Source organism: Heterodontus francisci, chromosome 14 (genome assembly GCF_036365525.1).
Source record: "Heterodontus francisci isolate sHetFra1 chromosome 14, sHetFra1.hap1, whole genome shotgun sequence".
Taxonomy (NCBI): Eukaryota; Metazoa; Chordata; class Chondrichthyes; order Heterodontiformes; family Heterodontidae; genus Heterodontus; species Heterodontus francisci.
In genome coordinates this window covers 40483855-40500858 of record NC_090384.1, presented here as the reverse complement: position 1 = coordinate 40500858, position 17004 = coordinate 40483855, and the positions used below count along the sequence as shown (strand labels likewise).

At 43.9% G+C, this 17004-nt stretch overlaps 1 protein-coding gene across 4 annotated transcripts in view; it reads left to right on the top strand.

Annotated features, from left to right (window-relative positions):
- Positions 1–17004, top strand: part of LOC137376988 (protein phosphatase 1 regulatory subunit 12A-like) — a 190686-nt gene that overhangs the window by 123108 nt on the left and 50574 nt on the right. For 3 of the 4 annotated variants that reach the window (XM_068046047.1, XM_068046049.1, XM_068046046.1), the window contains exon 12: positions 6168–6371. In XM_068046047.1, coding sequence (XP_067902148.1) covers positions 6168–6371 — 204 coding nt within the window. The remainder of the gene's footprint in view (positions 1–6167; positions 6372–17004) is intronic. The other variant, XM_068046048.1, reaches the window with a different exon arrangement.

Genomic DNA, 17004 nt, shown 5'->3' with positions numbered 1-17004 from the left:
ACCCCCTGATGATCAAGTGAGGCTGTTTAGGGGAATGATGGTTACATGTGGATGGATCAAATCATTTGTGGTACTCAGGAATGCAGACCAGACAGTCTCTGATTTGATTCTATGCTGCGTTAGCTACTGTCTCTTAAGGCAGGAGTTGGAGGGCCACAATTGATTTTAGATTGCTGGGGTAAGGAAGATAAAAATCAACCCTACTTTACTATCTTGATTGTTGCAGATGTAAAGTGAATACTTGTGGACATTCATTCGGCCTATCGAGTCCTTGCTGACTCTCCACAGAGCTATCCAGTCAGTCCCACTCCCCCACTCAACTCCTGTAGCTGTATAAAAAAAAGAACTTCCTCATATTCCCCCTGCATCTCTTGCCCACAACTTTCAATCTGTGTCCCCTAGACCGTATACCATTCGGTAATGGCATGGATTCGATGGGCCGAATGGCCTCCTGTGCTGTATATGACTCTATGACCTTTTGAGTGAGAACAGACTTAGTAATTAAGAATATTAGAAATAGGAGCAGGAGTAGGCCCATATGACCCCTCGGGGCCGCTCCACCATTCAATAAGATTACTACTGACCATTGACCTCAATTCTACTTTCCTGCCTGATCCCCATATCCCTTGATTTTCAGAAAGTCCAAAAATCTGTCCGTCTCAATCTCGAATATGCTCAGCAACTGAACATCCACTACCCTGTCGGGTAGAGAATTCCAAAGATTCACAACCCTCTGAGTGAAGAAATTCCTCCTCATCTCAGTCTTAACCCTTATCCAGAGACTATGCCCCCTAGATCTAGACTCTCCAGCCAGGGGAAACAACCTGTCAGTGTCTGTCCTGTTAAGCCTGTTCAGGATAGGAACATAGGAGCAGGAGTAGGCCATTCAGCCCATCGAGCCTGCCCCACCATTCAATATGATTATGGCTAATCATCCACTTCAATGCCTTTTTCCAACACTATCCTCATATCCCCATATGTCATTTGTATTTAGAAATCTGTCAATCTCTGCTTTAAACATACTCAATGACTGAGCTTCCACAGCCCTCTGGGGTAGAGAATTCCAAAGATTCACAGCCCTCTGAGTAAAGAAATTTCTCCTCAACTCTGACCTTAGTGGTTTCCCCTTATTTGAAATGGTGTCCCCTGGTTCTAGACTCCCCACCCAGGGGAAACATCTTAGTTGCATCTACCCTGTCTATCCCTTTAAGTATTTTGTAGGTTTCAAGGAGATCACTTCTCATTCTTCGAAACTTTAGAGAATACAGGCCCAGTTTCCCCAATCACTCTTCATAGGACAGTTCCACCATCCCGGGAACAAGACTGGTGAACCTTTGTTGCACTCTCTCTATGGTAATAATTTCCTTCCTAAGGTAAGGGGACCAAAACTGCACACAGTACTCCAGGTGCAGTCTAACCAAGGCTTTATACAATTGAAGCAAGACTTCACGACTCCTGTGCTCAAATCCTCTTGCAATAAAGGTTAACATACCATTAACCTTCCTAATTGCTTGCTGCACCTGCATGTTAGCTTTCAGTGACTTATTGACAAGGACACCCAGGTCCCTTTGTACATCTACACTTTCTAATCTTGTACCATTTGAGAAATATTCTGCACATCTGTTGCTCCTACCAAAGTGGATAACCTCATTTTTATATTTTTTCGCATTATATTCCATCTGCCACATTCTTGTCCACTATTTAAGTGTGTCCAAATCCCCTTAAAGCCGCTTTATATCTTCCTCACAACACACGTTCCCGCTTAGTTTTGTGTCATCCGTGAACGTAGAAATAATACATCCAAATCATTGATACATATTGTGAACAGCTGGGGCCCAAGCGCTGATCCCTGCTGTACCCAACTAGTCAGTCTGCCAACACGACAATGACCCGTTTATTCCTACTCTCTGCTTTCTGCCTGTTAACCAATCCTTACTCCATGCCAGTATATTACCTCCTATCCCATGTACTTTAATTTTGCTACCCAACCTCCTGTGGGGGATTTATCAAAAGCCTTCTGAAAATCCAAGTATACCACGTCCACCAATTCCCCTTTATCAGTTCTGTTAGTAACATGCTCAAAAAACTCCAACAGATTCTTCAAACATGATTTTCCATTCATAAATCCATGTTGACTATGCCCAATCAGATCATTACTATCCAAGTGTCCATTTATCACATCCTTTAGCATTTTCCTAACGATTGATGGAAAGTTAACAGGGCTGTAATTCCCTGTTTTCTCTCTCCCTCCCTTAAATAGTGGGGTGACATCTGCGACTTTCCAATCTGCAGGAACCGCTCCAAAATCCATAGAATTTTGGAAGATGATCACCAATGCATCCACTATCTCCATAGCTACCTCATTCAACACTCTGGGATGTAGAATATCAGGTTCTGGAGTCTTATCAACCTTCAGCCCCATTAATTTCTCCAATGCAGCCTTCTTATACTAATTTCCTTCAATTCCTCATTTCCCCTAATCCCTTGGATCTCTAATTCTGGGAGATTTCATGGTTCTTCCTCAGTGAAGACAGACACAAAGTCACCATTTGGCTTCTCTGCCATTTCTCTATTCCCCATTATAAATTCTCCTGACTCTGCCTGTAATGGACCCACATTTGTCTTAGCCAAACGTTTGCTTTTTACGTACCTATAGAAGCTTTTACAGTTCATTTTTATATTTTTTGCTAACTTATATTCGTATTCTATTCTCCCTTTCTTTATCAGTTTCTTCGTCCTCCTTTGCTGTATTCTAAAATCCTCCCAATCCTCAGGTTTACTACTATTTCTGGCAACTTTATAGGCCTTTTCTTTTAATCTTATACAATTCTTAATTTCCTTTGTTATCCACAGTTGATTGCCTTTACTTTTGGGGGTTTTATGCCTTGAAAGAATGTATAGTTGCTGTAAACTATGTAATATTTCTGTACAGACTATCCATTGTATTGTCATTTCTTTTCATGTATTTTCCTGATCCACCTCAGCCAATTTGCCCCTCATATCTTCATAACTTCCTTTGTTCAAATTTGACACCCTGGCTTCAGATTGAACTACCTCACTTTCAAACATAACGCAAAATTCTATCATATTATAGTCACTCATCCCTAAAGGTTCTTTAACAACAAGATTATTAATTAGCCCTTTCTCATTACATAATATTGGATCTAAAATAGCCTGTTCTCTAGTCGGTTCCTCAGCATACTGCTCTAGAAACCAACCCTAACACACTGCAGAAACTCGTCCTCCACAGCTTTAGTGCTCATTAGGTTTACCCAATCTATATTCAGATTGACGTCATGCATGACTACTGTATTACCCATACTACATGCTTCTCTAATCTCCTGATTAAACCCATGCCCCACACTACCACTACTGTTTGGTGGCCTATAAACAACTCCTACCAATGTTTGCTGCCCCTTGCTGTTTCTTAGCTCCACCCAAACAGATTCCACATTTTGTTCTTCCAATCTGAGATGCTCCCTTACTAATGTACTGATCACATCCCTTATTATCAGTGCAACACCACCTCCTTTTCCTTTTTGCCTGTCCTTCCTAAATGCCGAATATCCTTGAATATTCAGTTCCCAGTCTTGGTCACCCTGTAGCCACGTTTCCATTATGGCAATTAGATCATACCATTTACCTCAGGTAGAGTGCTCTTAACCTTGTCTTCTTGACATTATTCTGCATTCTGTGCCCAGTTGATGCTTGCCTTTGTTTTGCCTGCCTTCTAATGTCAGTTGCTACTTTTCTACCTCCTCTTACCAACTTTACTTCCTTCCAATTTGAGCTACCCCTCAGGTTCCCATCCACCTGACAGGCTAGTGTATACCCTCCCCAACAGCACTAGCAAACCTCCCTGCAAGGATGTTAGTTCCGGTCCTGTTAAGGTGTAGCCCGTCCATTGTGTACAGGTCCCAGCTGCCCCAGAACCAGTCCCAATGCCTCAGAAATCTGATGCCCTCCCTCAATTCTCCAGCCACGTGTTCAATTGATCAATCCTCCTATTCCTAGGCTCACTAGCATGTGGCACTGGGAGTAATCTGGAGATTACTGCTTCGGAGGTCCTGCTTTTTTAATTTCCTTCCTAACTCCCTAAAATCTACTTTCAGGATCTCCTCCCTCTTCCTACCTATGTCATTGGCACCAATGTGGACCACGACCTCTGGCTGTTCACCCTCCCCCTGAAGGATGTCCTGCAGCTGCTCTGTGACATCCTTGACACTAGCACCAGGGAGGCAACACACCATCCTGGAGTGACGTTTACTGCTGCAGAAATGCCTGTCTGATCCCCTGACTGTCGAATCCCCTGTCACTATTGCTCTTCCACTCTTCTTCCTCCCTTCCTGTGCAGCTGAGCCATCCGTGGTGCCACAGACTTTGCTCTGGCTGCACTCCCCCGAAGAACCATCGCTGTCACCAGTATCCAAAATGGAAACCTGATTAGCAAGCAAGATCGACTTAGGGGACTCCTGCACTGCCTACCTGGTTCTCGTAGACTGCCTGGCGGTCACCCATTCCCTCTCTGCCTGCATGCTCCTAACCTGTGGTGTGACCACCTCCTTAAACATGCTATCAACGTAGTCCTCTGCCTCGTGGATGCACAACAGTGACTCCAACGGCCGCTCGAGTTCCAAGACCCAGAGCTCAAGCTTCTGCAGCCGGTGTCACTTCCTGCAGATGTTTTCGTCTAGGATACCTGTTGCGTCCATGACTTCCCACATATCGCAGGCAGGACTTGCATTCCACTTGGCCAAGCTGACCTATCATAACGTAACTTTAAAAACTTTTTATTACAATGAGAAGTAAAATAACTTACCAGTTACTCACATCAACTTCTTCCCCTGTACCGAAGAGAGAAGCAGTTACTGGAGGCTGAAAAAAGGTAGAAGATAGAAAGAAAGGAAACCCTCCTTCAGGCACCAAATTTCCACTTTAGACTCTGTGCATTCAAATTTATTTTCTTAATTTATAGTTCCCTTCCTTACCGAACTCCCTCATTTACCAAACTCCCTTCTTAACACTCTGTGCCCTCCAGCAGCACTCAATGCAGACAAGCAGCACTGAGAGTTCCCTGAAGTTATACTCTGAAAACAATGCTGTGTCAGCTCTTCTAGAGCTCAGCTACAGCTCAGAAACCAGTTTAATCTCGCTACCTAATTAACTAGCTACAGAAAATCTCAGTGTTAGTATACCCCTGTTTAAAACTGCAAGAAACCTAACTTACCTCTTAACTGAAACAGGAATTTCAATTAATTGCTAGATGGAAACAAAACAAATCTGCTATGTTTCAATGGGAAGACCTCTTGTTCTTCTAAACTCCAGAGAGTATAAGCCCACTCTACTCTGTCTCTCATCATAGGACAACACTCTCTTCCCAAGAATCAATCTAGTGAACCTTCTTCACTGCACTGCCTGCAAGGCAAGTGTAACCTTCCTTAGATAAGGAGGTTAAAACTGTGCACAATACTTCAGGTATGGTCTCATCAAGCCCTGTACAATTGTAACAAGACTTCCTTACTGTTGCTGTGCAGCCCCTTACAATAATGTCCAAAGATTGCTTGTGATGCCTCCACATATACTGTCTAATCTTGCACAAGGCTACTTGGACGAGGTATCAGAGGGAAGATGAGAGGCTCAATTGTATCCAATTAGGGGCTAGTACCTTCAGTAGAGATGAGAAATGGAAGAAATAGTGGAATGTAGGAAGGTACAGGACTGGGTGGAGGTAGCAAATATGGTTGATCTGATTGGTCTCAAAATTTGAAAATGCCCTTTTTCTGCAAAAAAAAAAGCACCCACAACAATTCATCTCTCTTTTAAATGTATCCCCACAATCCACCTTACTATCTCCATGGGCAATTAGTTCCACATATTCACCATCCTCTGTGTAAAGTAATGAAACCTAAACTGCTCACCTTCCCTCTTTTGACTTTGAGTCTGAAACCCAGGTTGCTGAGTTTATGGTAAAGTTCAAACAGTTTTCTGGGGTTTACACCTTTCTTTAAAATACTTTGTTTCCCCTGAGCAGCCTCTTTTTGTGTTGGAAACATTCCTAGCTTCTTTAGTTTTAAAACAGAAATCTTAAAAAGTAGACCAAAGCTAGCCATCAAATTATTAGTCACTGCCTGCTTTTTGCTGTGTGTGATCCTTGTTTTTCAATGTAGTGACTCCACAGCCCCTTTGGCTCGCAGTGCCTCTTACACACGACGGGATGACGCTGGCAATCCGTTGACTAGCCTGGCCCGGACCTCGACCTACACACGCAGACAGACAGAGCTGGAGAGCAGCAAAAGGGATAAGGACTTGAACAACACAATGCCAAGTAGCACAGGCATCTCCACAGCAGCAGTGCCTGGTTACCCAAAGAGGTTTGTGACCAATGTATAGTGAATTTTTTAGCTGCTTGGTAATATCATGATGATGGGCTTACATTTCCAATAGGAATTCTTTAAAAGGGATTGAACTCTCGGGCTGGTGTTGAGCCTTTCAGTATGTTTCATCTTTCCCTCTGTTTGATTACTGTGAGGTTTTTATCTCCTGGTCCTTGGGTCTCTGGGTGCAGCACACTCACAGAGACTATCTTGGTTCTTCTGATGAATTATCAGTAAGCGATTGCAGATTGTTGCGGAGTCAATATTGCTCTCTTAATCAACACCACCAAATAAAACAAGAGTAACTGATCGTTCATCTCCATAATATATATGGGACCTTGCAAATTACCTGCTGTGTTTGTCTACAAAACAGTGACTGCAGTACAGATTCATTGTATGTGAGTGCTTTGGAATGTCCTGAATAAAGTACAATGCACGTTCTGCATGTATGACAGCCACAACATTAAACTGTAGAGGAATGTATATCTGCTAAAAGTCCAGTGTGCTGAAAATGTGCTTGCACCATATTGCTCAGCAACTATGGATTGACATTGGGCACGTTGATGAAGTGTTGTGTGAGTGCACAGTGGGATTTAAAGAAGTGCTTTCTCTGAGAGGAAAACTCAAATTGTGAATGGTTGCTCCAGCAAACAGTGCCATGGCGCAGTTAGATGGAGCTTTCTCACTGTGGTAGAATCTGGTGTCGGGTAATCTCATGCAGTTAGTATTGGAGCAGAGTGGTGTACAAAGAGGCAATGGGTGCAGACTGCAGAAAATAGGTCCACTATGTGGACAACCTGATTTCATGTTTTGTGTGAGGAGATGCAGTCACAATTATGAAACAGTCTTCAGGAAACGGGCTCATATCCTGGAGAATGTGATCCTTGAAATGCTCCTGATCACATGTTGCATTGATGCTCCCAGAGATTTTACTCCAAATGTTGATTGTGATGGTGTTAGAGTAAAGGTAAGGAGGGGGAGGAATTTCTGAAATGTGTTCAGGAGAATCTCCTTGTCCAGTATATTCTTGGCCCAACAAGGAAGGAGGATTGAAATAAAAACAAGAAATGCTGGAAATACTCAGCAGGTCTGGCAGAATCTGTGGAGAGAGAAGCAGAGTTAACATTTCAGGTCAGTGACCCTTCATCAGGAAGGAGGATTGCTGAATGTGGTGCTGGGGAATGAGGTGGACCAGGTGTCTGAGTGAACACTTGGGTAAGAGTGATCATCGTATCGTAAGGTTAATATTAGTAATGGAGAAGAGCAAGGAACAATCTAAAGTAGAACCTCCAAATTGGAAGAGGTCTGACTTCAATGGGCTGAGGGGATGTAGCCAAGATAAAATGGAACCTAAAACTGACAAGAAAAACTGATGGAACAATAGGTGATCTTTAAGGAGGAGATGTTTCAGGTACAGGATAGGTACATTACCACAAGGGCGAAGAATCAGGGAACCAAAAACCTACCTCCTTTTATGACGAGGGAAATAGAGAATACGATAAAACAAAATAAAAGAGGGTGCATGATGCATATCAGGCGAATTCTTCAAGCGATAACCAGGCCAAATGCAATAGGTTTAGAGGGGAAGTGAAAATACAACTGGCAAAGAGAGATTATGAGGATAGAATAGCAATTAATATAAAAGGGAGAGTGGCAATGTTGACATCCTTATTCAAGAAAGAGTGTAAGGGTGTTCCGAGTAACAACAGGAATACAGAGTAAAATTTCAAAATTTGCCCATGATACCAAACTTGGAGGTGTGGCAGACAGTGAGGATGATACCAATCGACTGCAACAGGACATAGATAAGACTAGCAGAATGGGCAGACAAGTGGCAGATGGAATTTAATAGAGAAGTGTGGGATGATGCATTTTGGCAGAAGGGACAGGGAGAAGCAATATGGACTAAATGGTACAGTTCTAAAGAGTGTACAGGAACAGAGGGACCTTGGAGTTCATGGACATATATCTTTGAACGTGGCAGGACATATTGAGAGAATCGTTATCAAACCATATGGGATCTTGGGCTTCATAAATAGAAGTATTAAGTACAAAAGCGGGGACGTTATCTAAACCTTTTATAAAGCTCTGGTCAGGCCAGAACTAGAATATTGCATCCAATTCTGGTCACCACACTTCAGGAAGCATGTGAGGGTCCTTGAGAGGGTGCAGAGGAGATTTACCGGAATGGGTCCAGTGATGAGGGATTTTTTAAAAATTCCTTCATGAGATGTGGACGTCACTGGCTAAGCCAGCATTTATTGTCCATCCCTAATTCTCCTTGAGAAGATGGTGGTGAGCTGCCTTTTTGAACCGCTGCAGTCCTTGGGGTTTTAGTTACAAGGTTAGGTTGGAGAAGCTGGGGTTGTTCTCCTCAGAGCAAAGCAGATTGAGGGGAGATTTGATGGAGGGGTACAAGATTCTGACAGGTTTAGATAAGGTAGACAAAGAACAACTGTTCCCATTAGCTGATGGTATAAGTACTAGGGGATGTAGATTTAACTTTTCCGGCAGGAGATGCAGGGGGATGTGAGGAAGAACTTTTTTACGCAGCGAGTGCATAATAAGAAGCACGAGGACCTCATGGACTGCTTTGTTGCCAGGATCAAGACCATCTGATAGGCTGGTTCTGCCACGTTCCTTCCTTCCACTAGCCCATCAAGCCAAACTTACTCTCAAGTTCCTTCCAGCCCTAACCCTGAACTTGCATATTTCTGTCGTTTCTCTCCTATCTCCCCTCATGCTGTATCTGAGTGCATCTTGTCCATAGACCCACCTTGACCCTTGACCCTATTCCCATAAAATTGCTGATAACCAAACTTTTTTTTTATTCGTTCGGGGGATGTGAATGTGTTGACTAGGTCAGCATTTATTGCCATTCCTAGTTGCCCTTGAGAAGGTGGTGATGAGCTGCCTCTTGAACCGCTGCAGTCCATGTGATGTAGGTGCACCAACAGTGCTGTTAGGAAGGGAGTTCCAGGATTTTGACTCAGCCACAGTGAAGGAATGGCATTATAGTTGCAAGTCAGGATAATGTGTGGCTCGGAGGGAAACTTGCAAGTGGTGATTTTCCCATGCATCTGCTGCCATCATCCCAACTCACCCTCCTGGTTCCATGTTGGCCGATAATGGTTCTCTGTCTTCAGGTGTGCCCTCTCTCCTTTAAATCTGCTGTTATCACTCCTCTCCTCAAAAAAACAACCCTTGACCCCACTGTCCTTGCAAACGACCGTCCTAACTCCAACTTCCCTTTCCTTCCAAAGTCTTTGAACACGTTGTCACCTCCCAAATCCTCCCATCATTTCTGAAACTCCATGTTTGAATCCCTCCAATCAGGTTTCCGCCCCACCATAGTTCCGCAACAGCTCTTAACAATGTCACAAGTAACATCCTATGTCACTGTGACAAAGGTAAATTATCTCTCCTCATCGTTGTCTGCAGTCTTTGACCTGGTTGACCACACCATCCTCCTGCAACACCTCTCCACTGTCATCCAGTTGGGTGGGACTGCTCTTACGTGGTTCCATTCTTAACCAATTGTCGCCAGAGTATCACTGGCAATGGCTTCTCTTCCTGCTTCTTTACCGTTGCCTCTGGTGTCCCTCAAGGATCTATCCTTGACCCCCTCCTATTTTTCATCTACATGCTACCCCTTGGTGACCTCATCCGCCAACACAGCATTAGTTTTCACATGTACGCTGATGACACCCAGCTCTACTTCACCAACAACTCTCTCGTCGTCTCCACTGTTGCTGAGTTGTCAGACTGTTTATCCACCATTCTGTACTGGAATAGCAGAAATTTCCTCCAATTAAATATTGGGAAGACTCAAGCCATTGCTTTTGTTCGTTGCTACAAACTCCATTCCCTGGCTATGGACTCCATCCCTCTCTTTGGCAACAGTCTGAGATTAAGCCAGTCTATTCACAATCTTGGTGTCATATTTGACCCCAAGATGAGCTTCCGACCCCACATTCGCACCTATTTCCAACTCCATAACTTTGCCCGACTTCATCCATCTCAGCTCATCTGCTGCTGAAACCCTTTATTCATGCCTTCAGTACCTATAGACTTGACTTTTCCAATGCAGACCTGGCTGGTCTCCTACATTCTACTTCCGTATACTTGAGGACAACCAAAACTCTGCTGCCAGTGTCTTAACTCGCACCAAGTCCCGTTCACCTGTGCTCGCTGACCTACATTGGCTCTCGGTTAAGCAACATCTTGACTTTAAAATTTTCATCCTTGTTTTCAAATCCCACCATGGCCTCTTCCCTCCCCATCTCCATAATCTCCTCCAGCCCCCCAATCCTTTGAGGTATCTGCATTCTCTAATTTTGGCCTCTTGAGCATCCCTGATTTTAATTGCTCCACCATTGGAGGCCGCGCCTTCAGTTTCCTGGGCCCTAAGCTCTGGAATACTCTCCCTACACCTCTCCACCTCTCTACTTCGCTTTTCTCCTTTAAGACACTCCTTAAAACCTACCTCTTTGACCAAGCTGTTGGTCATCTGACCTAATATCTCCTTACTTGGCTCAGTTTTATACTTTGTTTTATAATGCTCCTGTGAAGCAGCTTGGGACATTTTATTATGTTGTTGAGTGGTAATGACCTGGAGCTTGCTGCCTACAAGGGTGTGGAAGCAGAGATGATCAATGATTTCAAAAGGAAATTGGATAGGCATTTGAGAGAAATAAACTTGCAGGGCTACGGGGATAGAATGGGGAAATGAGACTGATTGGATTGCTCTACAGAAAGCCGGTATGGACTCGATGGGCTGAATGGTCATCTTCTGTGCCCTAATGACTCTATGGACTGAAATTTATACTCTCTCCGCTGATTAACAACATGTTGTGGAGCACGGCGGCTCACTCAAATAGCCAGGGCTGCATGTGTGCAGGCGCTGACGCCATTTTTAAAGGACTTAGAGCCCTGCTGTTCAATTTAAGTATTTAAAGATATATTGATGTAAAAAAATCAAATACATTTATCTTGCCCCTCTCTCCCCCCACCCCCAATAACCATAGCATTAATTACTTGCCCTCTCCTGTCCAAAATAGTTACCTTGTCCACCTGACCTTCCCCCACCCCCGCCAATGTGCATAAACTATACACTGTAACCCTTCTCACCATCCCCTACACCAATGATATGACTTTGACCACGCTCCACCCCCGCCCCCCCCCCCCCCCCCCCCACACTGTGCAACTTACCTCTTGCCCCCTCCCCACCAGTGTTTCGCCTCGGTGCCCCGGACAGGGATCTGAAGGCGCAGGAGTGCCGGCCAGCAGCACGAATATTGCACCGGGACAGACGGTGGGAAGGCAAAGGGAATTAATTCATTAATTTAAATTTGTTTCAATATGTTAATGGCGGTCCCATCGCTGAGCGGCCAGGGGGCGCCGCCATGAGGCCTCACCGCTGCCGACAATATGGGGCTGGGCCCTCCTGATGTCGGGGTGCGTAGCGGCCCTCTCCTGCAGGGATTTTCCGCCCCCCACCCCTGCCACAACCCCCGACATAGGAGGGGTATGTAAAATTCAACCCGTTGACTCCGTCACCTTTCGAAATCCAGGATGACTTTCACAGAGCGCCCTGTGGCTTGTGACCAACCTCAGAGATTAAATTGATTGAGACAATTGATGCTAGGCTGGAGGGAGTATGATCTGTACTTGATCTGGTCATAGTTAATGTATTAAGGGAGACTTTTACTGTTCATGCAGCAGGTTTTGCCTGATGGAGGTACTTGTGCCAGTATGGGCAGTGATTTATTCTGCATTTAGCCAGTGCTGTATCTGACATTTTATGGTAGAGCACTGTAGAAGAATGTAGTGCCTGGACAGCTGTTCAGCAACTTCTAGCCTTTTATTGTCAGCTGTCTGTTATCTTCTGTGTAACACAGTCCCAGCTTCCTGGTCTCCTGCATGTAACATGCTTCCAACTCACTGCTTTCCTACGTGTAACACATTCTCATCTCTGACATCCTTTTTATATGCAGTAGTTAGAGTAATGGCTGGTTGCATTGCTTGATGGTAGAAGTTGACCAGTGAGAAACTAATGGGAAAACCAATGAGCGTCTTATCACAAGGGATGAAAATGGATGTGCGGATGGGTTACAGCTCAGTTGGAATGGATCTGTTCTGTCCTCGCAACCAGGAAATAGTGTGAAAGTAGAACCTGAGCAAGGGAATGGAAAAAAAATTGATAGCTAGTTGTAAGCTTGGGGACATGCATTTCCACATCCTGCCTGTTCGGTGCCACTGCCATATGTGTGAATGAGCTACAGGACAGAATGAAATGTGCTGTGACATCTTGAGACAGTAGAAGCACAATTAATAACTGACAGAAAGGAGAAGGAACTCAGCTCAGTGGAAATATTTTTGGGGCAGTAGTGGGAGCTGAAATATCAGATTCTAGCATTATTTTAACTGACAATCTTGCGTAACTTGGATTTTAATGGGGTCAGCTGCTAAATCCTTGTTCTTTGTTGAGAGATCTCACCATGTGCACACGTAAAGTGTGTGTGGTAAGAGTATTTTGGCCTCCCAGGAAACAATTTCTTCAGGGGAAAATTCTAGAATAAAAATAGTAAAAATGGCCACTGCATTCAGTGCTCTTCTCTGCTTGAGTTTTTTGGAGGTGGAAACAAGATGATAATGGAAGTGGAGGCTAGGAGGTATGTTTACACCAGTGGCAAATGGCTCAAAACCTACAATTACACATATAGACAGCGGCATTCCTACCTCAGGGCGTCTAAAGATAGTTGCTGCTCACCTCCATTACAGGAGTCACTAGTGACAGTCAGCACTCCGAGCTTTAACATCTCTAGCTTCGTCCAAGCTACTTCAGGGGTCATCTGCAACATCAGCTAATCTGTGGGGGGAGGGATAGTTGTGTCAGCCAAACCACTCAAGCTTTGTTCACCAGGGCTTAACACATTCATTATTTTCCCAAGGGAAGAGCAATAGCACAAAGAGAGGGTGTTGCACAGTTTCCTAAAGTTCAGAAGGTTATTGATGGCATCCATGGGGCCATCCGCACCCCTATACAAAGGCTTACACCAATCACAAGGGCTTCCACTCCCATTGGTCAGGTGGTCAGTGACCAGCAGTGCACCATCATGAAGGACAATTTCCATTTCCCTGACAATAGTCATAATTCTTTCTATTTGAAGCCAACCCCCTGTGTCTGGTTTAATTAACAAAGGAGGCAGAATGGAAGGAAGCTCTGAGGAGACCAAGGCCACGCTGTCCAGCTGTGGCCACTGACTCCCTTGTGAGAGCCACAGACAGAAGCTGACCAGAGATATAATGAAGCTCATGCATCTGCCAAAAAAATTATTGGCATCTTGAAGTAGTGCTTGAGATGTCTGGACAGATCGGGGCACCTTGCAGCCCTGTGATATCTATTGTTATTGGCTGCTTGTTGCAGACTATTAGTTAACAAGGAGGAGGAGGCCCACCTGCAATTAAAATCAGATTACTGTCAGTGTCCTGACCTAAAGATGTTGCACCATTGCAGTTTACAAGACTTGTACAGCCAGGCTATCAGAGGGCACTGGTGCTCTCCTTTTTGCTAACACTCTTGTTCATGTGTGGCATGCAGTGGCTAATTACCACTTCAGCAACACTGTCTTCTGCACCACCATGGATGACCATCTTTTGATCTGCTGCCACCTTGTTGTGCAATATCAGAAGTAAATTCTCTGGACAAAGTTGAAGTAAACCTAAACATCCTACATGTGCAGTACATGTACTTAATGTGTTTTGTTTTGACGATTCCCTTTGTGTATGCAATTTTCTCACACTATCCTCATGCATCCTTTAGATGTTTCTTCACTGGGAAGACTAAGTGAGACCACTGGGTGTTAGTGGGAGTCTCTTTGTATTGAGGTAGTTCAGTGATTTCTTTTGCTGGGTCATGTGATGGCCCTGCAACTGCTTCTGCCACATGCGTTGCTGAGGTGACCGACTTGTCCTGTCCTCTTTGTGGCACATCGTCTGTCAGTTGAACTGGAGGTTGGATGGGTAGATGTTCCATTGTTTTAAAAGACAGCAGCCTTAACTGAACCTACTTCAGATATTCTCTTATGCTAGACGTTGTCTCAGCATCACCACTGATCTGTGGGAGGACAGATCTGAGGGCAGCAGCGAGGTCTGTGGAGACTTTATAATGGTTCCCTCCATCTAAATCCTCAGTGTATTGATGCTTAGCAAGAGAACTGCTGTACAGATCAGCCTCTAAAGCAACAGTTTAAGCATTTGTAAATTACTCTCTAACTAGGCCTAGAATGACTTCTAACTAGGGGCTAACCTGCAGAGTCATATGAGCGTACGAAAAATAACAGACAGGAAAAGACGTACTAGTCTATCAAGCCTATTCCATGTAATTGTGATGTTTTCTGCATCATTAGACTCCCCTCCCCATCCAGGGCCGTGTAATCTCTTGGGAGAAGTGTAAAAGATAAAGCCATGGCTAATTAGGAGGGGAAAATCCTCTCTTACCTGCTTAAACGATCAACGCTAGCCCAGGAGACCACTCTGACCCTGATTAATGTTATACGGTACCTACCTCTTGTACGAGGTGATCTCCGACCCAGCCATATGCACGTCATGTTGCCCAGTCCACAGTCACCACCAGACCTTGTAGACACACTGCCAGGTGACCCCAGAGGATGATTGTGTTCCAGTGACCACTTTTTTTATATGCAGTCATATAGAGTTTGAGTGGGTGCTGCAGCTGAAGAAGAACATGAGCTGACTCTGGGCTCCTGCACTGCCATCACTATATGCTCCTTCTCACTTATAATCTGTGATTCACCAGTTGCTGCTTCTCAAACTGGCTGAATGTACCTATGCTGGGGTTCCAGGGTTGCTGTGAGGTGCCGGCTTCTTCTTTGGCACTGGGAATGGTGGCTGAGTTTTGTGGATGCCTATAGATACAGGAGAGGGAGTGTATGATAGAATGCTGGCTGCATGATGTCCCTTTAAATAGTATTTACATGGAAACATATGGTGCCAAGTTACCTTGCATATTCACATTCTATAACAATAACAAGCAAATCATCATGTACATAGTAATAACACATAAATAACCGAAGATCTAGTCAAGAAGAACATATTCATGCTGTTTTTATTTAAACTGTGACAATTAATTTCCACAATCACCCTTGAAGAGACTCTAAGAGACCCCACCTTTCAATTCCTTATTTTCATGCCCAGTAAAATATAATCCTGGGTTCCTCTTTCAGTGCCCTACCTCATCACTATATTATCCCACTGTTGAAGTGTGAGAGTAGGCTTTGTGGATTATTGCACCCGGCACAGTGTTTATATGACAAGAATACATCAGGAATTCTGCTGCGGAGTTCAGTTGGCCCACACATTTCATTGTAGGCCCACTTCACAGACTGTCATTATGAGGAGCTACTGTTTCAGAATCCCATTCATCTTTAATTCAAGTAAGGAGTCAAACATTGCATCTTCTGTTAAATTAAAACCATCTACAAACATTCACAGAAAGGAGAACACTCTCCGACACACTTTCTTTACCAACGAGCAACCTTCAAGTTGATGAACTGCTGTTTGTTTTTATCTCTACACCCTTTAATAAATCTTGTGTCAGTCACACCGTGACATGTAGTGAAGACCTTGAATAGCAAACACCCATGATGCACTGTTTTTCATGTTGCCTCCCTTCATGCCCATGTTAAGTTCAGGCAGCCAAATAATTTTCCTAACTGTGAAAACTGTGCATCTTATAGCTCCTTGCCACAACCATGTATGTGTTTTGATATTCCCAGATGATTCCCGTCCTGTTAGAATAATTTTAACTGTAAGTAACATTTTTAAGATTAAACACGAGGCTGTCTTTTTTTCAGATAAACATTCAAAAACAATGTCAAAGTTGGCCCTTTTTATGGTGTATTCCTTCAAATCAGAACTCCAAGCCCACAATTTTCCAGTATGTGCCTTAAAAGACATTAAATTATTCATCAGCAGAAAATCTTGTTTCTTTTATGATAAAAGGGGAAGCTTCATGTATGAGGGGGATGAATAGTCCCTCTGTACTAATGCCAATTGCTGTAATATCTTTCACAATCAAAGGAAAAAAATCCTTTGAAAAGGAAAAAAAAATGCACGTACTGGAAATCTGAAACAAAAACAAAGAATACTATACAGCTGGCCAAACCATACAAGTAAACAGATTAACATAACTGGTTTAAGCATTTGTCAGAATCCTTGCTAGTTCTTTAAAAAGGTGGCACCTCCAAATTCTAGTTATAAACTCTAAACTCCAAGGGGGGAAACTCAATAGCTTTCGAAAATAGACACTGGTATTGTGATGCAGGATAAATCCAGGCCTGTTCCTTCCGATATAGGCATCATGCAAACCTTGTGCTGCCTGCTCATTTAAATGTAAGTAGTGTACAACCCAGCGATAAACGCACACAGCAGGGTGGTCCAAGTTCGTGCGAGGCGTCCACCACTTAAAGCTAGCCTGCACTATTTAAAACCAGCCTGCACCTCGTAAAGAGGAGGTGCATTCTGGTTGCAGTGGGTGCTGGAAGTGGCTGGGGAAGAGAGTCTGACCTGCAAGATGAGTGAATATTATGCAGTAGGGCAGAGAGTG